The 24,364-nt window shown below is 37.4% G+C and overlaps 2 protein-coding genes across 2 annotated transcripts in view; one reads left to right on the top strand and one right to left on the bottom strand.

Moving 5' to 3' along the window:
• The window catches only part of LOC128988725 (solute carrier organic anion transporter family member 5A1-like), a 70,698-nt gene that overhangs the window by 41,736 nt on the left and 4,598 nt on the right, over window positions 1-24,364 (bottom strand). Inside the window, exon 2 of the mRNA XM_054410315.1 lies at window positions 13,174-13,234. The gene's annotated coding sequence lies outside the window, so the exon portion shown is untranslated. The remainder of the gene's footprint in view (window positions 1-13,173; window positions 13,235-24,364) is intronic.
• LOC128988724 (uncharacterized) lies at window positions 21,033-22,752 on the top strand. Its single transcript, XM_054410313.1, has 2 exons — window positions 21,033-21,431; window positions 22,033-22,752. The coding sequence occupies exons 1-2, from the start codon at window positions 21,138-21,140 to the stop codon at window positions 22,723-22,725; spliced, it is 987 nt and encodes a 328-aa protein (XP_054266288.1). The 5' UTR covers window positions 21,033-21,137; the 3' UTR covers window positions 22,726-22,752.

Raw genomic sequence — 24,364 nt, 5'->3', positions numbered from 1 at the left:
AGTTAGTAAATACATGAAAAACTACTACGGTTTGTTTTGCGTACACTACAGTTTTATACATAAAACAACATATCCATTGTTTACCTTAAGTGGTTTATCTTTATACATTTATTCATTTATTTATGTATTACGGCTTGGATTGCATTGGTGTTCCGAATTATGGATCTCGGCTCAAAATATATTACTTCCTAAAATATTGTTTCGGAAAACAAAATGTTACTAATTACTAAGCAGTCTGGCTGTTCCGACTTATGATAATGTTAATGAATAAAATGTTTAAACGCCAATATAAAGAAGAAGCAAGTATACATAAAAACTGTACACGTAAAGAATTATCCATACACCTCAAACACTATAATTTATTACAAGGACTAAATTTATAAGTTAATTAAAGTCAAGATTATTGTATCATGATCGTGAGCACTTATTGCTCCCATTCATATAACGCTGTTAAATTACCGAACCTACAGGAATATGAATTCACGAAGTAAGGGATACTCTTGGAATTTTGATAGAGCTGGCACGGGGAAACTGTGTTCGAGAACCAATCATCTTTGAACAAGTGTCATTGGATGCTGCAGCACTGAAAGCAGACTTGGCTTGCAGATGTCTATGGGAGGTTCAGATGGAGGTATTATTTGATGTAAGTGTTGTTGGCAATAATGGAAGAAACCTTACAGTAGCGATGAACTTGATAAGGGTAAAAAACTATCTGTACGACATTAAGGACCAGCAGCACGTGTCTAAGGAAAACAAGAAAGAAAAGGCGGACCCTTAGAGAATTTGAGGATGGGCCAGAGGACCAATTGTTATTTTTTTATGTTAACTGATTGATTCATATTAAATTTCTTTTATCTTAAATTTACCAGATCTCTGATACTTATGTGCATCGAAGCTACGATCCGAAACTGTGAGACCTTCCCTAATTGTATGATTAATTTTACTTCAGACGTCATACTTAATGTACGTTATATAAGATTAGTATTAGTACTCGAGCTACAGAACCTAGAAGCCAATTTATCGCTTTACACTGTATTCATCACGGCGGCGTCCTCAAAATAAACCAAAGCCCGACAGGAAACGGACAGTGAGAAGGTCCGAGCAAAGTAGGAAAACGCCAAGGATACCAGCGACTGTAACCGACAATGTATGATACTCACACGCAATGACGTTAACAACTTCCTACGGGGGCGGAAAACATGACACTAAAGAGGGGGAGGTAATGTTTGGTGTGAAGACATACCAATTAAATTTAATTATTTCTAATTAGCAATAGAATAGGTCGATTGCATGATTCAAGTGTACAAAAATGCAATATTATAATTGTTGTATGAAATCAACGTAGTGGCCGGCAACACTAAACATATCAACAGTAAAGTCAAATTCAACCCATAAATGTTAAATTGTAAAGAAAACTTTACAAAATTATTTTTGTGATTGGAGTCAGAAATAAACTTATTTGTCTCCGAGAGAACAGAGTCAGTTCTTTACTGATGACGGTGTATAGTAAAACATTGAAATCGCCATTTTCCAATGCAGATGTAGTACAGCATATACACTTGAGGTGAGAGGACATTTTAATTGAAATAAAACAAAAATATTAATTTTAAATAAATTGTACGAACACGTTCTCCACATGGGTAACTTAATTTTAATTCGTATGTTTACAATGTACGCGTGCCTTTCAGAGTATACGTTGACATTCTTGTACCTGAGTATAATCGAAAGTGTTACGGAGGATGCATTTAAATATCATCGTCATCGATTATAAAGTAAAGAGGTTTGGTTTTTGTAAGAAATATTTCTTAAATTCGTATCACCTCACCGGTCTATTAGCAATGAGTGATGTTTTCCTGGAACGGGTTGTGCATTACATTATAGATCCATTTACTTCGCATTAGTCTTTGTGAGTTGTCAACTAACTGTCAACAGACGACTTTCAACCGTACAAAACCGCTCGTTTTTACAAAGAAGAAAGACAAAGTGTACTCGTATTCATCTCATCTAATGATTTTAAATACAAGCAAATAAATATGAAAAATGACACACCGTTTTTTGGTTTTATAGTTTAAATTTCGATTAATGTTATTCTGACCTAGATTTAAACGCAGTTTTCAGAGGAGTTGTAGTAGCTATTTACCTTACAAGTGTAGTAAGGGCGTTTTTACATCACGCAGGTGAATGTTGTGCAACGAGCGGAAGCGAGTTGCATAATTTACCTAAGTGATGTAAACACGCTCTTGCGTAACGTGTAACGTACAAGATTTTACATGACCCGACAATATACAGGAGGTTACGTACAATATTTTTCATTATCCATTTCACTCATCTTCTAACAGTAATGTTCTTTTACAAACAAAAGCTAGGTTAGGAACATTCTTTAAAGCATAACAATAAATTCAAGCGCACAGCTTATTTCTATCGTCGAACGTCGTTGGCTCCATAGAGGTATATTTTTGGAGTTGAGCACTCAATGTTATTTAAATGGGTTTCATTACATCACTGAGTGAGTTTTTGATACTTTACTTCACTCGAGAAGTAAAGAAGTTGTATACATCACGTTTGGAATAGGGAAGTTAGCTATTTTAGATTACTCTCAAGCATTCGACTCTATTGATCATGAATTATTATTGGCAAAAATGAAGTACTATGGTTGCAGCGAAAAAGTTGTATGTTGGTTTCGGTCCTATTTTGAGTCCCGACTGCAGGTTACCAAAATTGGGAGTGGGACATCAGATCCGCTTTGCAAATTGCGAGGTGTTCCTCAAAGTAGTTGTTTAGGCCCTGTGCTGTTCAATTTATACACGTCGGACTTGCCCAGAGGTGTAAAATATTGTACAGCACACTTGTATGCTGATGACTATCAATTACACTTGTCATACAAGCCAGACATGACATCCGCAGCAATTGAACTCATCAATGCTGATTTGCACAGCATTTTTCAATGGTTTGTCATGAATGGCCTTAGATTGAACGTTGACAAGTGTGTTGTTATGCATACTGGACCACATATATTAATGCAGGAAGTTGAGAAAATCTGACATTAAAGTCACCCTTGATGGCATGGGATTGTCTATCTGTGACACTGTCAACACGCTTGGTGTTGTACTTGACAAAGACCTCTCTTTTTCTGACCACGTCACATCTGCAGTCCAACGCGCAGTGGGAAGATTGAGAGGTCTTAGCAGATTCAAAACTCTCCTGCCAGAATTTGCCAAAACGCAACTCATGCGGTCCTTGGTCCTTCCAGCCTTCACATATTGCTTTCCTGCATATGGAAACAGCATCTCTAAGGAGGATATGGCAAGAGTTCAGAGAATTCAAAATTCTGCCATAAGGTTCATTTTTGGCCTTAGTCACTTTGACCACGTGTCCTCCTACAGAGAAGCTGCTAAGCTCATCCCAATGGATGCCATGTGCAGAAAGCTGACCTGCTGCCTGGTCCACAAAGTGCTCACGCTGGGAGAGCCTCATTACCTCAGCGAGAGGCTGAAGTACAGGAGGGAGATCTGTCTGCGTAGTACTCGCTCCGACCGCAGGCTTCACTTTCCTAAAGTGAGGCTTGAGGCTGGAAGAAAGTCTTTTTCTTATTTCGGCCCGCAGTTGTACAATGGCCTCCCTCAAGAGATCAAGTGTTCGAAATCGTACAACACATTCAGGGCCGCAATGAAAAAAAACAAATGTAAAATGTATATTGTAATTATTCTGTTGTAATTTGTTTGTATATACTTATATAAATATATTAGGATAGTTTAGATTTAGTGACTTGAGTTAGTTTGAAAACCATGTATTATGAAACTCGCTCGTAAATAAAGGCCTTTTTATTTATTTATTATTTAAGTTTAACATGGCGGGTTAGGTAAATTAGTTTTTCTCGCGTTTATTTTTTAACTAACAACGTCCTTTATCTACAGTATAGCCTATCAGAATAAAAATAAATATCGATTAAAACTTTGGGCTGGAACTAAAACTCATTGTTGGTATACTTTAAAGTCATAAGCAAAACTTAACTGAATGCCCATTTATTCATCGTAACTCGTTGAAACGCGCATCAAACAACTATATCATTAAATTGGGGAAACAAACTAGGTCCCGAACAAACCTACTTGCTTGGTATTTGGTTAATTTGTTTTCAACCTCAAAAGGGAAAGTAATCCTACTTTATCTGAGATGACGATATCCAATTTTAGGTAAACTTATGAACATTTATCACATATACAAGGCCGATATGTGTTTAGACAATGACTGTAACACTCTTTGTTCGAAGTATAACTGGCATTAACGTATGTTATTTATGTACAACAAAAACAGGCCAAAATCATTGCCTAGCGAAGAATTTCAGTTACCACCATATCCACACTAAATGAATGGATTTTGTACAAGTAAACGTCCCACAGTTCTCAACGTTGACATCAACAAGTGAAAACAGGATCAAGTTCTTCACTGGAAATAGTGTTACAAAGCAATATCTACTTGTCTGGTCAGACTAGTATTTATCTACGGAATCAAAACTAATTTTAATAGTTGTCTGTTTTAGTGACACTTCCAAAATCGGACGAGATTGGATCAATGAATAACCTCGACGCGTTCTAAATAATTCCGTCTTATTATAATGTGGATAGTGAACTTTGATAGAAAAATACCCACGAACTATCAATATCTTTAAAAACATCTTATATTATGTACCATTTTATCCCGCATAAAGATGTCCCTGTTCCGGTACTAAATACCTCAGTGGGAACCAGTTTCTTGCCACCACACGAATTACTTGGCATAGGTACGTACCATTTTATCCCGCATGCTGCAAAGATATCCCTGTTCCGATACTAAATCCCTCAGTTGGAAACATTTTCTTGCCGCCACACGAATTACTTGGCATAGGTACGTACCATTTTATCCCGCATGCTGCAAAGATATCCCTGATCCGATACTAAATCCCTCAGTTGGAAACAGTTTCTTGTCGCCACACGTATTACCCTTTACTTGTTACCATTTGATCCCGCATAAAGTTGTCCCTGTTCCGGTACTAATTCCCTCAATAAGGATCAGTTGCTCGCCGCACGTGCAAGGAGAGGTTTCAGTGTCTTGTTTACCGTATTCCTCAGAGGCTTGGCCTCGCTTTGTAAACAGGTTTTCTCACGACAGTCGCGACTCGCGACTCAAGTGCACGACCGAGTATGGTTCAGACGAGATCCTCTTTGGTCTCTAGAACGCGGAAAGTTTTCACTGGTTTCTCTTCTGCCCAGCTCGGCTGTGGGATTTGGTCTTCCGTGTGTTCGGAAGAACATTACACTATTTATAATGTGCATGGACACAAATCGTTCAAAATTGAGTTATCTACAGTAAAGATGTATTATATAATTATGCATATCTGTCAAAAATCCGATCTAGGAGGAGTAGGAACCTAATAACAATGGCTTCATTTATTTGTGTAACGATTTCAGCTGACACCTTACTAAAATTGGAAACTATAATAATATAAAAACTTCACTTTTAGTTTAAAATCCTCTTTGGATTGGATGAATGAGTTCGCTTACAATATACGCTTAAATGCCAACTCAAAGGAGTGAAAGAAGGGGGTTTGGCACCCCTGGTCTGGCATATACAGGGGTTTTCGCGTCTACTTGTACTTGAAGGATGGCATGTCCTGTTGTTCTGCCGTAGCTTGAAGACAGGAGATACCTGATGCAACTGTTGTGCAACAACCGTGTGAAGTGGCAAACCGGGATGCTCATGTCCACAATCTACATTGATACATTACACTACTGCAGAGCTGCTTCCGTGTATGACTACGTGGTTATACAATGCTGTGTACATTGGTACAAATAGCAGCTGGAAAACTGTATAGATGACAGTGCTCTTGGTGGTTTACATGAATAATGTTAAAAAATTCAAAACAACTGTTAGCTCTGAAATAAATCATTTCTACGAGAAGTCTAACATCTCTCTCCCACCCCAAAAATAAATATAATCCAACAACTATAACGTCATTATCCACACACTGCATTACCTACGTTTTCCACAATATTTTAACCAAATCCCTCAAGAATATTGTGATATTAGTAATTAACTGGTGTTTGTGATAATGTGGAACGTGTGGAACAAAGGGTAATTTGCTGACACAGCGGGGTATTGACCCAACTTCTATCTATACAAATGAAAACCAATGGCATTGCGTTCATTCGCAAAACGTTCCGTGATCACCACATCTTCGAGAGACACAAATCTCCATGTTCATATTATCAAAGAGTAATCATAGCGTGTTTGATTACTTAAGAGCTAATATAAAAAAGAATATGAATAGACGAATATCCGCGACACAAATATGAAGATCAACTTTTACTTTGTCATCAAAAAGAAATTTCGAGGTAAACTAGCATCTACGTAAAGCATAACATCCCTAACACATAGAGGATTTACACATGAATCATATTTTACTCGAAAAAGTCAAATATAGCCGTAGCACCTCTTTCAACAGTACAACGCAAATGTGTGTGCAGCGCTGCAGCGTCGAATGCCAACAAAGGCTAAGTTAACCTATAAACGGGTCAAAGCCGGGGTCAGAAGGAGGATTGTCCTTGACATTAACTGAGCCCCGGCCTACGACACGCGACGAGGCCGATGGAAGTAGTCCAGATATCCACAGTCGATGGCAAAACGCCAAAAAGGTGTACAAGACAATAAGATTAACCTATGATAAGACCCGTGCCGCGTAGTCAAATCGATTGTATCTAGAGGAACGAAATGGTAGTTTATAATTAAATAATATGTTCAGGATAAAAAAAAATGTTTTAATATGGTCAAGCTCGACTGTTGGCCATAGTAGTGGTATCAAAAGTTAAATATAGTTTCAAGATTACCGCGAAGTTGGTAAATGTTCACTATCCCGGCTTAGATAAGTAGACCTACAGTATTTAAGAATACAATTTAATTAATAGTACTTCTATCCACTATAGTAAATTGCACCGATTTTCAAATCAATGAATTGTCAATGATAAATTCTTCTACTTACTTACTTGATACTTGTATTCTTGATCCTTGACTGACAATGTCAGATAGATCGCGTCATGTCTTTAAAAATGTAAAGACTTGATTTATTTCTTTAAATACTTTAAGTTACTATAATAAAACTAATATTTACAACTACTGGTGGTATGGCGGACGTTTTTACTGTGATGGGAAGAGTGGTATCTCATTTAGCTCCCCCAGCGAATATAGTGGCCTATTCACGAGGGCCTTATGAACAACTTTTTTAAATTCTGTCATGCCCATCTCTCGAACTTTTGACGGCAGCGTGTTGAAGATTTTTATGGCCGACCTAGGGTAGGACTTCAAGGTCCGTTCGAGTCGACAGCGCGGAAGGTCTAAATCCTGAGCTCTTCGAGTGCTGTAATTATGATGATCTTCCCTTTTCATGAAGTCGCTCCTATTTTCCTTCAGGAGTGTGAGTATGTTGTAAACATACTGACTGTACACTGTGAGGATCTTCAGTTCCCTAAAGATAGGCCGGCAATGCTCATAATACCCAGATGATGTAATGACTCTGAGTGCCATCTTTTGAAGTAAGAGAACATCCCTTGTAGCAGGGGAATGCCCCCACAGTATCAATCCATACATCACGTGACTATGGAAGAGAGCATGATAAACCGTTGTAAGGTATGGCTGAGTTATTAAAGCCCTAAGTTTCCTTAGAAGATACAGCACTCTTGAAAGTTTGACACATACCTTGCTTATATGGTGGTTCCATGTGCACCTCGAGTCGACCCAGAAACCCAGTAGTTTGACCGGTTCACCCTCTTCTACCCCTGCACTCAGAGTGCATTCGAGGGATTGGGTGTTATCCTCGTTTACCTTAAACTTGTTTGATACGAACCAGGCCCTTGCTTCCTCCAGTAAGTATTCAGCCTCAATGCGTAGCTCCACCAAGCTCCGACCTCTTGTGATGAGGGTGGTGTCGTCTGCAAAAAGTAATGTACGACCATTAAGATGTAGATCATTAATCATCACTGAAAATAGCAAAGGGCCAAGGACTGATCCCTGAGGCACTCCATGGGGTAAAAGGCCTACGCATGACGAGGTCCCCTCCAGTGACACTACTTGTTTCCTATCTTTGAGAAAACTCTTTATTGACTCTAGCACACAACCTCCAACTCCATAATGCCTTAGCTTAGCCACCAGGATGTCGTGGGAAACAACATCAAACGCCTTGCTGAGATCGCAAAGGCTTAGATGTACGGACTCACCATTTTCAAAGGCGTCAGTAATAACATTAGCAAGGTTGGTGAGAGCTGTTGTGGTGGACCGCCCACTCCTGAATCCGTGCTGTGCATTATTTAGTAGCCTATTCATTTCAAGCCACTTGACTAGTTGCCTTTTCATTATCGTCTCAAACACTTTAGAGAATATAGGCAAAATGGAAATCGGTCGGTAGTTAGCGGGGTCAACGGGATCTCCTTTCTTGTACACCGGTATTGTGCGCGCTAACTTTAAGCAATCAGGAAAAACCCCTTTGCTGAGACAGGCATTTACTAATTTAGTTAAAGGGTCAATTATCGTGACAATGATTCCCTTTAGTACTGTACATGAAATTCCATGAACGTCCTGGTTACTAGACTCCTTAAACCCATTTACAATTTTAAGGATGTATGAGGTATTCACTCTCTCCCAAACATTGAAGGTGTGTTCCGTTGATATGCCACACAACGCTTCGCAAGGATCTGTGTGACTAGTAGGCAAGTCAGCAACTATCTTGTCCGCTACCTGTACAAAGTAAGTGTTAATCTCATCAGGTGTCAATGATGGTTTCGGCTTTGCTTTAGACCCCTTCCTATGGGCATTAACTAGATCCCAAGCTGCTTTGCAGGTATTCGCTGCCTGACTAATATGCTCTATATTACTAGTCTTTTTTGCTTCTCCGACCTGAATGCTGTAATCTTTTTTAGTTTTGGTATACAGAGCAAAATAATTAGCTTTTTTAATAGGGTCATGTTCGGCCTTGTAGAAGTCATGAAGTAGGATAGACCAAGCGCGCATCCTGGCCAGTTCAGGTGTATACCACTGTTTGCTCCTAGTTATATCCTGTTTGTTTTTAGTTACTAACCCAGGCTTTTTTTTGACAACTCTATATAGCAGGGAAGACAGAGTCAAAAATATTTTTAAACTTATCAAAAAAATGAGCAAAAAGCTAGCTCAGGATCTGTAACAGATTTTGGCAAAGACCAAGTACTTTTTTCTAATTCTCTTCGTAATAGCAACGCGTACTAAGGTATGTATTTAAGCCCAACTGAATGCAGAGAATGAAGTGAAAAGTGAAATGATGATCTGTGTAGCTTTGAGATCAGCTGTTTTAGTCAGGATCTTTTAAAAAAACCCAATGATCAAGGACAGCTGGGCACAATTTATTTCGATCTAGCTGCTGACTTCTGAAAGCTTCTGACTTTACTCAGGATATGACCGAAACGGCAGCCTTCTGATTACCAAGCAAGCACTTAACCACTCCACTATTTCAGCTGGGGCGTATTCTGAGTAGATCGACAATGGCTGCCGTATAATTGATATAAACACACCTCCGCTCGAAAGTCAATGACTACATCGTAGCTCGTAGCCAAACTAACTGTCGCAGATCACGAGGGCGTTGATCGCTGACAAATTGATCATTAGGACACAAATCACTGAGACTTTGGCCAAACTGGCTTCACTAATCACAAATCTTCTTTATACATTTCGCACATTAAATATTACTTTCGTGGTTTACTGAAGGAAGTACCAACCTCTTGGTTTTGGATACTTAATAGACATCTGACATCTCGTCCATAAGTCTACTGATACAGTCTTAAACTTTGCTTATCCCTTAGTGACTTGAACTGTGATATTAGTGTAATATCGTGACTTATATCAAGCTACAGTTCCCTATTTTGTCCTTTCAGTTTCGATAGGTCGAAAAATATGTGTATTCGACAATAATAATTTAGTACTTGATATCAGCTCAATCGGTGGTTCATCCCAGCCACGTCAATTTATTGTAAACGTGCCTGTAACTTTTACATAAGAAAAGAGTCAGCTTCGATAAAAGTCAATCTTTTTTATGGTTCCCAATTGGACTTGGCTTTCCTTGTCCATCAGGCTGTTATATTATACTGGCCTAAAACCAGCTGATCTTAGTCAGTAACAAATCTATCATTCACCAATCTTCGCCTTGAAATACGAATTGTGCGTCAGCGTACCACTATAATCTCTCGAGACTTTAATCTCTATCAATAATAAATACTATGTCCGTCGGGTTTAGTTCAACTTGGAAAGTTATCAATATAACTATAAAATTAAGTATTGCAAAAGATGTTAAGGACTTAGTGTAGTAATAATCAGCGTTTGGGGAAGAAATGATTTTAACTGAAATATTTGATTGTATCGCAAAGTAGTGTGACACAAAGTTTGCCACGGAGCAGCTAGTCTCCGCGTTGTCACATTGCCACATCGACTGTGGTGTGGCAACATTGTGATCTGTTACGGTCTGTTGGACACCAGTGTTCGATACATAGCTGTACTGTATAACAACGATAATAGCAATAAGATCACCTGAGTCAGAAAGCTTTGACTTTTGGATATTGAAGTATTTATACCATCTAAAACCAGCTGTACCATGGTGGAAGGAAAAAACATAGGTGTGCTATTCCCACAAATTCTGACGTCACTCGGATTGCAAACAAAAGATCACCTGATTGTAACTGTCAAATTAGTATGCATTTGTTTTGATTTGATTATAAAAACAATAACAACCAAATCAAAACAAATACATATACTAATTTGAAAGTTACAATCAGGTGATCTTTTGTTTGCAATCCGAGTGACGTCAGAATTTGTGGGAATAGCACACCTATGTTTTTTCCTTCCACCATGCAGCTGTACCATATGAGATTGTATACAATAGATCCATCCTATCTATATGGACCAGCTGTAGCAAATGTCTCATTGAAATAACATAGGTAAATGTGCCACACTGAGTGCGCTGTTGTAGTTCGTAAAATATTTTCCATAAATTATGACGTTTGATGCGACATGCTTTAGACTTAACTTTGTTAAATTTCTGTGTATTCGATAGTAACAAGAACAAGTAATCGGCAACAACGCAAACTGTAACGTGTCTTCACCTTCCACCAATACAACAGCTATCATAGGAGTCTACTATAAATGGTGTTAAAGACGACAGCTAGAGGGTTTTGTTTTGGTTTCGAAACTGTATAAGAACGATTATATCGACAACACTTTATCGAATCATCGATAGATCTATCGAGGCTCGAAAATCACAACTGCAAGAAAGATTAAATCAACAATACACTATCTCGACATCGACAGATGTGACTAGATCACGTTTATAAACCTTGTCAAACTATCGCATCATAAGCAGGTGTTTGGGTAGATATAGCTGTTACCGATTGGATCTCTGTCGGAGTTTATCACGAGTACCGATACCTTTGGACAGTGAGTGGATGGCGAGGTTTGTAAGAACAATCACAATTTCTCAGTCAACAAATGATGAGTGTTTTGACATAAAAAACGTAAGTAACCATCTCAACAGAGATAATTGGTTACACTAAAAACACTCATGATTTTTATAGTCACTCTTGCAGTTAGAATTTCTACCGAGTTTAAAACAGTTTTTGTACATTTAAACAAGATCTATTAGAGAAGACTATTACGAACAATCTGGTGAATTAAACTTCAAGATATTGAACTCACAATTGCCAGTATTGTCACCAAAGTTTGTTTTGGACGTAAGCCACAAGAAGTGTGAAAATACACTGCTATGTCTAGGTTTGCACCGAGACCTCGCAATTATCTAATCCCCGGTTAGTAGTGTCATTCGCTAAGGATTTACACATAAACTAACAGTGTAAATTATCTATATCTATAAAGACAAAAACAAACGTCAAATACAAAGTGGATTGCTAGCGATAAACAAATCATTGATCTTGATAAGACAAATGAAAATACCACTAAACGTCGTCATAACTGATGCAAACAATCTTGTGTTTTTCATTGTCAGTTTTTCTTGGTCAGATGATGCGTCTAGGATAAAAACATGAACAAACTGATAGAGCAAACACGTTTTTTACTTAGCACGCCAACAAATTAACACTTTGGTTTTTCTGAAATAATCTTTAGCCGAGTTTACACAGGAATTGCGACTAAATGTTGAAACTTTTGTTAACAACTGATGTTGTAAAAAAACGTCTAACACATTGCTTTAAAAGTGCAGCAAACTCAATTTCAATCACTGAATAACTGTTGAAAACATTTGAAGAAACCCAGCTTGTTGTATTGTTGTATGGTTGTAATTTTAGTTCAAAACATACAGGGTGAATAAAAAGTCAAGACCCCCCCCCCCCTCTAATATTTTTCCAAGTAAACATACAGAGATATCCTTTTGGTGGTCGTGCAATCTTAGCAGGAAGTTTCATTTTATGATTTTTAAATTTTTGAGTGTCCCCCCAAAAGGGGGGATTTGGGGGGTAACTCAAATATTTTAAATGTAAACCCCCTTCAAGTGACACCTCATTTTGAAGTGTTTACAAAAACTTAAAGAATGGTGAAAACTAGAGGTCGCTATCTATTCTCTATCCAAAATGAGGTGTCACTTGAAGGGGGTTTACATTTAAAATATTTGAGTTACCCCCCAAATCCCCCCTTTTGGGGGGACACTTAAAAATTTCTAAATCATAAAATGAAACTTCCTGCTAAGATTGCACGACCACCAAAAGGATATCTCTGTATATTTACTTGGGAAAATATTAGAGGGGGGGGGGGGGTCTTGACTTTTTATTCACCCTGTATAAAACATCGAAGTATTCGCGGTTTACCGTACTTTCGAATGCCGATATTATTATAGGAAAAGTTAGCTTTTCGAACAAATTAACACCACTCTAAATCAAAAGTGGGCAAAATTTAGTTTAGTAAGTGATCTTAAATATGAATTTAGCTTAGCGGGCTCATTATTCGTACGCCCAAAGTATGGCCTAATTAAATACTTCTATTTGATACTGTAAGTAAGTCACTATTTGGTAAGTCAACCGCAGGATGTGTGATGACTGACAGGAAGCGGTGTTGTGATATACAGATAGACAGAGGCTACAGCACACAGTATGCACAGGATATAACAATGTGTGATGGACTTACCGTTACGGTACACAAGTGTGCAGCCTGCTACATCTCCTTCAGCCCCGATAATGTCCTGCACCTACGGAGCAAAATCTTCATTAAACATTCAAAAATAATGTAACTAGCCAGTTTACACCTACTGTATATCGTTGTTTAACAACTGAACTTCCATAAATCAAACATTCTATATAACAAGATCAATTACAAGTAAAATCACTAATATACACACAATGACTGAGTAGTGAATAAGATTGTCTACATAATTCGGATTACAGACAAGCACGGCGAAGAGACAACTATTCTTTCCGGAAAACCGTTTCCGTTGAAAATTGCTCTAGTGTCTCGTTATATCAACATTATTTTTTAAGATAAAGATAGTCCCAAGGTTAATTGTATGGTCAATTGGTTACAGTTAATGCCTTCAAATCCGAAAATGGTTAAATCCAAAGCAAGAACATCAATTTTGGGCCCAGATGTAGTTTGTCATTGCTAGAACAAGGCCAGAGTTTGGACCGTTCCCATAAAAACATAAAACTCTTTTGTTGTTTTGTTTGTTATAAAAACTGCACAAATATTTTATTTCAATGAAGGTAATAGCTTTTAATGACTTTACATGGATTCAAATAAATATTCAAGATAAAGGGAATATTTTAACATAAACTAGGGTTGTGTTGCTAGCCTAGTGGTTAGCGTCTCGGACTTCGGTGCGGGAGGGACGGGTTCAATCCCCGGCGCATCCACTAATCATTCTCTCGTGACTCTCTCGTGAAATGCCACTGGCGTTGACAAAAAAAATAAAAATAAATAATAAAAAAAGACTTACTGTATTTTCATTCCACCCTTATCCTTTCCCAAACAAACCAGGCTGAAATAAACACTTACAATAACAGGTGACAGAAGCCCGTTCACACTATAAAGCTGCTGGACATCACGTCACGACATGAGCGAAGAGAAAGTGTGCGCTTGACACATTGCATCACTCGTCACGCGTGTGTTGATCACGCTCAGGCTACGTCACACGTAACGCGACCAATGACAATATAATGGGTGCCGAAAATAATCTTAACAATCACAAGAGAGACGCCAATGACTGAGCAACCAAAGTGCGTACAAACGCTGATAAGCTATGGTAAAATACAGTGGTAGGAAAATCAGTCCCAGAGTCTACTGGCAACATTCTAAGGGTTGATGGTCAAATATTTTAGTGTTTCTGGACAACTAGTCCCCTCACAAATCCACATTAACCAACAGCTAGAAAGCAGGCAAACGTGAGGCAAAACATAAGCCCTGGAACTGATAGTCCGCCGGTTGATGTACAACATTTCAACAATAAAATTACAACGATCTCAATGGAACAGTACCTTTGTGTTACTAATAGCTGTGGTTCAGCCAGAAGGTAACTAAACCTAACGAGATCTATATAGTTGTATCCACTTTTTGGGACAAACAGTCCCACATAAACCTATCATTAGTGCTGGGACTGAATGTCCAGACTCGGAAAAACGTAACACTATCTCTGGTAAATTTGACCCACTGAGAGGTGAAGGTTAAACCACAGACAATATAATACTTTAATGATTCCATTGTCTGTGGTTAAACAGTGTGATTTATTGCACCCTCAATAGGATTGTGCTATGTGAATCAAAGCAAGACTCTATTGGAATGTCAATATCAATAAAGCTACATACATCCATAATCAGAAAAGAAACACGCATAACAAACACAAGTCCGAAACAACAGGTCACAATAAATTAATTACAATTTGAATCTTAGGTCGAATACTGTTAATCTAAAACTAAGCTTTAAAATCACAAGTCCGAAACAGTTAAAATCTGAATCTTGTCAAATGCAGATACACTGTAATCTAAAACTAAGTCAAGAACAACTACCAAAATGCTCCTAACAATTTGATAGTGTACAATTTCAAAGTATTTTACTATGAAAATTATAGGTGGTCTTTTGCAGCATGCAGCATGGACGATCGATGCACACGGATCAATGTGACATGTAACACGATCCCTGTTTGTCACATTGTTCCTTGCTCTATGAAAAGGGATACTTTACTCTATGTAGCGAGAGGCTTCTCAACTCCATGGAGTATGAAACAATGGCGACGGTCGATGACGGATGCGGAACCAGATTGTTTAGAGTTTCGCGCGTCGCCGAGAATCTGACAGACATTACAAAACTGCCTCGTTACTGTCATCAACTGGGCCACTTGGCGAACTTCGGCTGTTAAACTTCTGTAAAACTGTCAAAACCGTACAAAACGAGATTAAGTAGAGAAAAAATTAGTTTACGAATTTTACAGCCCGAGTTTCGTTTACGACTCGAGAAGCTGTTCGTTTACACAGATTGAGGGAATTCTTCACAATACGCTTGAACCATTGACTATTGCATACAGAAGTTGTACAGTATTAATAGTCAAAGCTTGAAATCACTGTTTAGCTGTTATGTTAGTTAGTATTTAATAATTTGTTTTGATGGACAATTTATTAAACTTTACAAACTACGCTAAGGCACTAACAAGAGGTATAATTAAGTGAATAAATTATTTGAGAAAATATTTTTTTTAAATCTAGTCCGAATTTAGTTTACTGATGGGGGATTGTTCAATCATTGTAAAACACGGTATCGTAAATTTAAAACTAACAATACCTACTGATCTGCTCAAGAGGTAAGCAATTATTAACACATTGTTTATTGTTTAACAACTTTAAACAGTTTTCCTCGTAGTAAATTTTATTTACACAACCGAAATTATTTCAATGCTTACATTCAAGTCCGAAGGTAGCTGGTTCGATCATATTTCGTCAATTTTCTGCATACAAGCTTAAATAAATAGTTTAAAAAGTGATACGGTGATCTAAACCATTTCTCGGTTGTCCGAATGTATGTGTTAACCAATTATACACAGAGTAATATAAAACCGAATAATCAAACAAAAACATGCACATAAACTTCTTTAGTAACAACGTATAAACTTTAGGTTTAACAACTGACATCGTAACTGTTTTGCAAGTTGGAAGCCCTGTGCAAATAAACCTGAATGCTCGTTGCAGACAAATAGGAGAGTTTACAAACATGTTCGGCGATATTTGTCAAAGGTCCGCAGAGTGGTGCATTAATGCATTACCACATACTCGCATCATCGCATGTATTGTTTAATAGAGAGTAGAGTTACATGTTATATCCGTGGACCGTACAACACAACGCATACATAGCACAGTACCAGTGATAATACGCTGCCTCTGCGCACAGAGTCGCGGTGAAAGAAACTAAATGAATTACACTATTACATTTTACAACGTATGACATTTTATTGTTAGTTCCGTCCGGTGCACTGTAGAGGTCGTGTTTTGTTTACAATTTGTTTCTTGTTATTTCAGTCAAAAACTCGTTTAACAAAAAAACTGTCTAACCATGAACAACAATACGGCCCCTAGTTATACCAACAGTAAAGCACAAATAATTAAATTAAACCTTAAATCAAAGAGACAGAATTTCCTCGTCCCTAGCGATCAGTGTCACCAACATGAAGTAGACACGAAAAACTAGCTTAAAAATGCACAATGTGATGAGAAGTCTACTAGTGTTAGTCTATGGTGTAACCTTATGTGATCGTTGGGTGTAACGCATCTTTGCCTCCCTAATCTTACGTAGCCTACGCACATTTAGGTGTGTATTTTAGGCTTTTCGTAAAAGTCCAATTATTATCAGTTGGGTCGAGTTTCGAACCAAACACAGTTGTCTAAACATTTCCACAAACTCACATATTTTAATGGTATAACTCAGTCAAGTAGAAGTAATCTTGTCTTGATGGTATTTTACGCAGGTGATCGTGTGACCTTGTGGAGAGACAGATTCAGAACGCTGAAGCTTGTAGATTTATCGTACCATTCCTCCCTCTGCCAGATCGATTCCCTACAAGGCTACTGTTTCACACCATCCCTCTTAGTCAATCCATCACGGACGGATTTCCCTCAAAACACTCACTCACTCTCGCACTGTGGCCACTGTTCTAAAGTGAAAAATAATATCCACGAGTCAGTTCTAGGTTTAGGAATTACCGAAAGAAAGACCTAAAGCGACAATCATTACACTTTACAACCACATTTTATTAGGTTGTAAACAGTAACAATGGCTACTAACGTTAACAACAGGCGTTTTCACTAACTTCAGTACTTCACATTACACGGACACGATTGTTGCCCTTTGTGTCTTCACACAAAATGTTGATGAAGGTTTGTAGGTTCGTGAATCATCCAAGAGCAAGATGGCTTTGTTTAGTAACGATTTTAATAGCCATTGGGTCAAACTTGTCATAAACTGAAAACCGTACGAATACTCTAGATCTGTTATTATTCTATTAAAAAAAAACCCCATTTTCTGGTTTGTGTTACTTTACTACAGTAAAAGTAACGTGCACTGTAGTTTTTCGTTCATGAGAATCTTTATTGGACCCGTTGCACATTGTAATAGGGTTCAAAATATGTTTCCGAGGCAAAACAAGCTCAATACAATGACAAATATTCTTAAAAAGAATATATTTGTTTAAAACAGTGATTAGTTTACTAAACTACAAATTTACAGAAAATTAATTTGGTTTATATTACATCTACAACATTGAGTGATTTACCTATCTAAGTTACGTTAATCATCGGACACAGTTCGATATCCTTTTTTAAATACATATTTATCAACTTCTCAGTCTCTTGTTAACAAACTGCCTGTGGTTAAACATTTTATTGCAGCTGTTGAATTAGATAACATTTGAACCGTTATAAAGAAAGTTGGTCAGCGGCTCTCTAGATCTTTGAAAGTGAAACCTAGAAATAAATTAAACTATAGGATTGGCCCTAAAGGAAATTACCTTTCATACCGTTCATCCCTTAGCTAGATCATAAGCGGTTTAGTATGACGGGAGAAAAGGGAATATGGAGAAAGCCCAAGATGAATTATTAAAAATATCCTAGCTGAATGCAGCCCTACTCTACAAGTTTTACTAGTTAACCTGTATTGAATTGCGATCATAATACAACGAGAACCAAAGTGTTATTCATAGGTTTGTTTCCAGAAGGATACAAATATGTAGTCAAACAATTTTCTAAGAGAAACTCAAGAAGACGTTGGGCGAACCGGTTCACTCGTAAACGAAATAAAACAACACTTGTCTCTCAGTTCCAGCAGGCTTGGGAACGACGTCTTAAACAAAGCAGATACCACAGCAACAACGCACTTAAATATGTGTTTTAAAACCTACTCTCGTACAATTTTTACTATACAGGGTGAATTTTAAATGAGTTCCCCCCCAACTTTTTTCAACATTTCTTAAGATATCAACTCCGGACCACGTCAGATCATTGTAGAGTAGTAAGTACTTCATTTTGACTGGGTATACATTTTTGGCCGCCATCTTGGATCCGCCATATTGGATACAAAGTTTTTTTTTCAAATGTAAAGGTAGGGTTTTGACCCATTATTCCAAACTAAAATTTTACGCTGATTACAATGCCGCAAATAGTTTTTAAAAATCTTTATCCGTTCTAAAGTTATAAGGACTTTTTATAACTTTATTTTTAGCCCATTTTAACATTGTGCATTTACAAACTAAGACCATAATGTCAAAATAGTGCTAGATAAAGATAAGTATACACCACCATTCATTGTCGACCTATTTTCACTTGGTTATGACGGATGTATTTTTTTCGGCCGCCATCTTGGATCCGCCATTTTGAAATGAGACAAATTAATTTAAATATGAAGGTGGTGTTGTGACCCATCATTTTCAACTACTTTTTTATGCTGAACTCAATGCCGCAATCCGTTTTTGGTTATCAAGCTTTCTTGATGAAATATTAAAATTATCTTATTTAAAATTTCAATAATTCAAAAATAAAACATGCAAATGGAAGACTGATTGCGGCATTGAATTCAGCATAAAAAAGTAGTTGAAAATGATGGGTCACAACACCACCTTCATATTTAAATTAATCCGTCACATTTCAAAATGGCGGATCCAAGATGGCGGCCGAAAAAAATACATCCGTCATAACCAAGTGAAAATAGGTCGACAATGAATGGTGGTGTATACTTATCTTTATCTAGCACTATTTTGACATTATGGTCTTAGTTTGTAAATGCACAATGTTAAAATGGGCTAAAAATAAAGTTATAAAAAGTCCTTATAACTTTAGAACGGATAAAGATTTTTAAAAACTATTTGCGGCATTGTAATCAGCGTAAAATTTTAGTTTGGAATAATGGGTCAAAACCCTACCTTTACATTTGAAAAAAAAACTTTGTATCCAATATGGCGGATCCAAGATGGCGGCCAAAAATGTATACCCAGTCAAAATGAAGTACTTACTACTCTACAATGATCTGACGTGGTCCGGAGTTGATATCTTAAGAAATGTTGAAAAAAGTTGGGGGGGAACTCATTTAAAATTCACCCTGTATAACACATTCGAACAAAATAACTATTTCGTGGCTTATTACATGTAACCACCAACAAGTGTGTAGGAAATGATGTGAAATGGTGTGTACATAGCAGTTATTACTGTGTAAATGCTGATTCATGTTATTGGTCCTTGACGAGTATCTCAAGCTTTGATGTAATGATAATTTGAGCAATATAAACTTTGTAAAACGCATCGCATCTTCGGTAAAGTAGTAAAATTGTTAAACTCCACATCGTTCTATCTTTTTTTTTACTACGACAAATTCTATACACTTTTTAAAACACAAAACGACTGTATAAGACTTATCAACATGCAGGGATAATCTGCAAGTAGTTGCGTGCTGTTAAAATAAAACACGAGCGCTGCAGTTAAAGTTGAGTTAAGAATACAGTTTGGTTGCAGATGGTAAAAGCGCACTGCAGTGCTTCGAATCCAACGTTCCTGACTGCTAGATCGACAAAGGTAGGAAGGAACTGAAACTGCTATACCTTGTGGGATGTTCAACCGTCATAAAACAGTAGCTTTTATACCGAACTCGGGGATTGTCGGAATAAAATGGGAAGAAACGCCGTAAATAACTGTTGTTGCTACTACGACTGCTTGACATTAGAATTCTACATAAAATTTTAGTTTTATTTGTATGTTTTTAGACAGACAGAACCCCCTGGGGTTAATAATAATATACCCATTGTTTGTAGTTTGATTCACATAAAAATACAGGAAAATGATAAATTCTAGTATTATTATTTACCAGTAAGTGGTTACTATAAAGATGTATTATGATATGAAGGGGACCAGGTTAATGGAACAGCTAATTTTAGTAAGTAACAATGCTACATAGATAATCTTACTCTATTCTACACTAATCGTTTACTCATATTTGGTTAAAATGCGCACCAAGGTGGCGTAACCATCTCAATTGATAGTAATGATAATGATACGTTCACGGTGAATTTTCTTTTCGTTTCGAAGCTCGTGAGCTGATTGTATACAAACCATAATAATATACTGTATATTGATACTTATCACTACAAAGATTACACGCTAAGAAAAATATACATGCCCCCAATAATAAGTGTTTTAGAGATATTTTAATAATCTGTTGAGTCCCGAATTCACACAACGCATAATTGGTTGTATTATAGTGAAATAACGACCTAAAGCTGAATAAATACAATGTTTCCCCTAGCATTCAAACTAAAAACTGGTGAAATCCCAATTGTTGAGGTTAATCCAGCAGAATAACCATATACTAAAATTGATTAACGTTAAAACAAAGTTTTCGCGATAGAACGAATCGAATGTGATATAATCCATTCATCAGTATAAATAATGGAATGTATTGATGATTATTTTAAACATAACACGCTGACAAACTTAGCCACCGAAGTGGAAAATAATTACAAATCAGCTGTCCGGACATGCTAACATCAATATTGGAATTCTAAATTAGTGTAAATATTTATCTTCATTCCTTCCTTACATCTAAATTATTTCGTATCAAAATTCAGAGTTAACATGGCGTATGACTACGAAAAACTGTTCCTGGTAGAGGTGTTTGTCGACAGCGTGTACATCTCCACCTCCAGCCTAGACTTGGATGTCGACACCAAGTCCAAGCTACGAGAGACTTGTATTATGTTCCAGTTCCTAGACAATCCTCCACTGATGTTGTGCGAAGAGGATTTCTACAAGTCTCCGCCACGCCGCAGCACCTCCGACGATCTCGAGATTCCCTTCAAGAGCGGCAAATCATGCATGTTCTCACTCAGCTCCGAAAATATACCCTCCAACTTCTACGTCCACGTAAAGGTATAACATGTTGAATAAGTCAAATTAATTTAGGGACGCCCTAAAACGCTATGTGTAATCGAATTGCTAGAGTAAATTTATTTTTACAATCCCACAAAATGAACTTAGTGTTAGGGGGCACGTCTGTCATGGACCTAATGAAAATTCCTTTAAAGAGCCAGTGTCATGTTCAACTTAATGACAAGATCAATCGAACAGATTATATTTTAACTAGGAATTCTAACAGTGTATACTTTCTATATTTTTGTTTCAAATTATTGATTCACTTAGAACAGAACTAATACAGTACATATTAACACCAGAAACAAAAATGAATGGTTCTGTCACTGGTATGTAATGTAAAATAAAATTAGAAAAAATATAGACATAGATTGAATAAGAAGAAAACCCACCTTATCCGGGGATAAGGTCTGAAAACATGGATTCCCCTATAAATTAAGAGCCAGACAATTCGGTAATAGTTTTTAAGATTTTCAATTTAGAATCCATTGCTGAGATGATTTCATTTAGGCTACATAATTAATTTGGGAACATTTTTTTATTGTTATCTATACCATTGGTGTGATCCGGTACCTAAAGATGATTTAATTTGATTTTAAAGGTACTGAGGAAACTCGAAGACAGATCAACGAGCAAAATCATGATCGGAACTTCCATAATCGACCTCGACCGTAGTTTCGCGGCAATCTTAAAATCCAGCGCAGATTCAGATCTTCCAGTGGCGAAGACGGACCATGGAACATACGAGTTGTTGGACGAGAGCATCAAAAAGATCGGAGCGATCTCAGTACTCGTACGACTCTCGTGTTTCGGTCCGCTGATCGTGACGCAGTTCCAAGTGGGCGCCAAGGACGCGTTCATGTTCAAAGGAACGGAAGCTAAAGAAGTCGTGGAGATCCCCGGGGATACGACGAAAAGACCGAAGATCGAGGTGGACCCGAACTACGTACCTCCACGACAACCCACTCCTGATCAACTTAGCCCGTACGGTGATTGGGTTGACAGACCCATCATGAACCCGATGTGTTACCCTCCAGCACTCCCTCCACCACCACCACCACCACAGCCAGAGGAGCCGGGGAACTACAAGGAGATAGTGGCGGAGATCAGAGGACACTCGCTGCACATCCGGGTCCCCATGAGGTCCAAGAAGGAGAAAGAGTTGAGCAAGAAGCGACTGACCGAGGAGACGGAACCCCCGGAATGTCCGTTCGCGCCGAAACTGAATCTGTGTGATTGTGATTATCCAGTGCCTCCTGAAGCGATTCCTCGATGTCCGCCGCGATGCTGTTGATACACTTCTGACTGATACGCTGGTTGATACGCGAGTGTTGATACACTTTCGAAGTGTAGTGTTTACGTCTGCCAATGTGATCATGTAACCGTCGTCATTTCACTAGTCAACAATAAAACTGAGTAAAAAACAGTTTGTTTATTTTCTTATCATATTAGACATAATCTAACAAAAGTCATACTATTTTTAAATAGCAAAATCTCTGTCCTATTTGGAATTGGAACTTTTCCGTTAGTTCACGACCACTATTTGTATGTAACAAAACACAATTGAAGTTTTAAGTTATGTGCTTGGTTCTAACCTAATCTAAGCCAAGCCAAAACAACCTAATCCTTGACAGCATTCGTAGAGTTTTTATGTTATGTATTCGTAGGAACCTTTTTTTTTTTTTTTTTTTTTAGTTTAAACGTTATAATAACCCATCCAGCTTGAATATTTAAATTGGGTTGGGTTATGTTAAGCAAGAATTAAGACACAACTTAAAACTTCAACTATGTTTACGAACAAATTAGGAATACATAGTGGTGTGGTATATTGAACGATTATGTGATCGTATTTTAAAAATTGATCGAAACTTGTATCAAAAAGCCACATTTACATTTTACTCTTGAGTAGGTGCTCTCTAGTCTCACGATACGAGAAAGTTGTCACTGATTTTGAGTAGGTAGTAAAAACCAAAACCAAATAAATCGTGATTTACAAACACTGCTCAAAACTGTGTTCAATAATTTATTTCACCGTCCAAGACATTCAATATTGAACCTTGTGTAGCGAGGTTTGGCGTTCGCAGAGAGGAACGGCAAGTAGCGTGTCCAGGTCATTGCCGCTATATTCAGCAGTTGATTTACATATCCTGAGATAGCGATGCAGTTAGCACAAGGCACCGGCACGAGCGATCGCATGCCTACTACCGTGTACACTCACTGTACTGTACTTTCAACTCCGACGTCCAACTCGGTGGAATCGAATATTGAATACAACGATTCTAGGGCAAATAGTCATGGAAGAGTATCAGGTTTGACTACTTTGAAAGGGGTAAACATTCTTTTTTTCACGGGTGGGGTTGAAACTATCACTAAGCGAGTAATTTATCATCATCATCCACTAAGCTTATTCCATATTATATGAGATGGGAGATCAGCTAGGTATTTTTACCAGAAATAATAATGAATTGTAGAGAGGGATGACGGGGGGGGGGGTTTAGGGGAGTCAAACCCCACCCAGTAAATTCCGAAATTTAGTAGTAAAAATTAAAACTAGGTTTAAAAGGTGAAAGTTAAGTTATAAAAAAAAAAACCGCTGCAGCAAACCTGCCAACCAAGCAAATTTCCATTTGTTTGAATTGATTTTTAATTAGATTAGTTAAGATTTAACGAATACTTAGGTTTGTTGCTACAAGGAAACAAATAAAGTGTGATTTTTATTGTAAAATAGCTTCTTAGTATAAAATAAATAAATTTACCAAGATTGGTCAGAATATACTGTATCCATAAACAAGCACACTACAAACATTTTAAAATATTCTCCATAAGAATAACATGAGAATTTTAAATTTACATTTTTTTGTATTTTCTCCATTAGGCCTACCAACAATCGTAAAAAAAAAACACTTGATATAACCCACTGAATTGTCTGTTTT

This window comes from Macrosteles quadrilineatus, unplaced genomic scaffold (genome assembly GCF_028750875.1).
Source record: "Macrosteles quadrilineatus isolate MER2022 unplaced genomic scaffold, UCM_ALF_1.0 Scaffold_3__2_contigs__length_128488019, whole genome shotgun sequence".
NCBI lineage: Eukaryota > Metazoa > Arthropoda > Insecta > Hemiptera > Cicadellidae > Macrosteles > Macrosteles quadrilineatus.
This window is presented reverse-complemented; position numbering and strand designations above follow the sequence as displayed.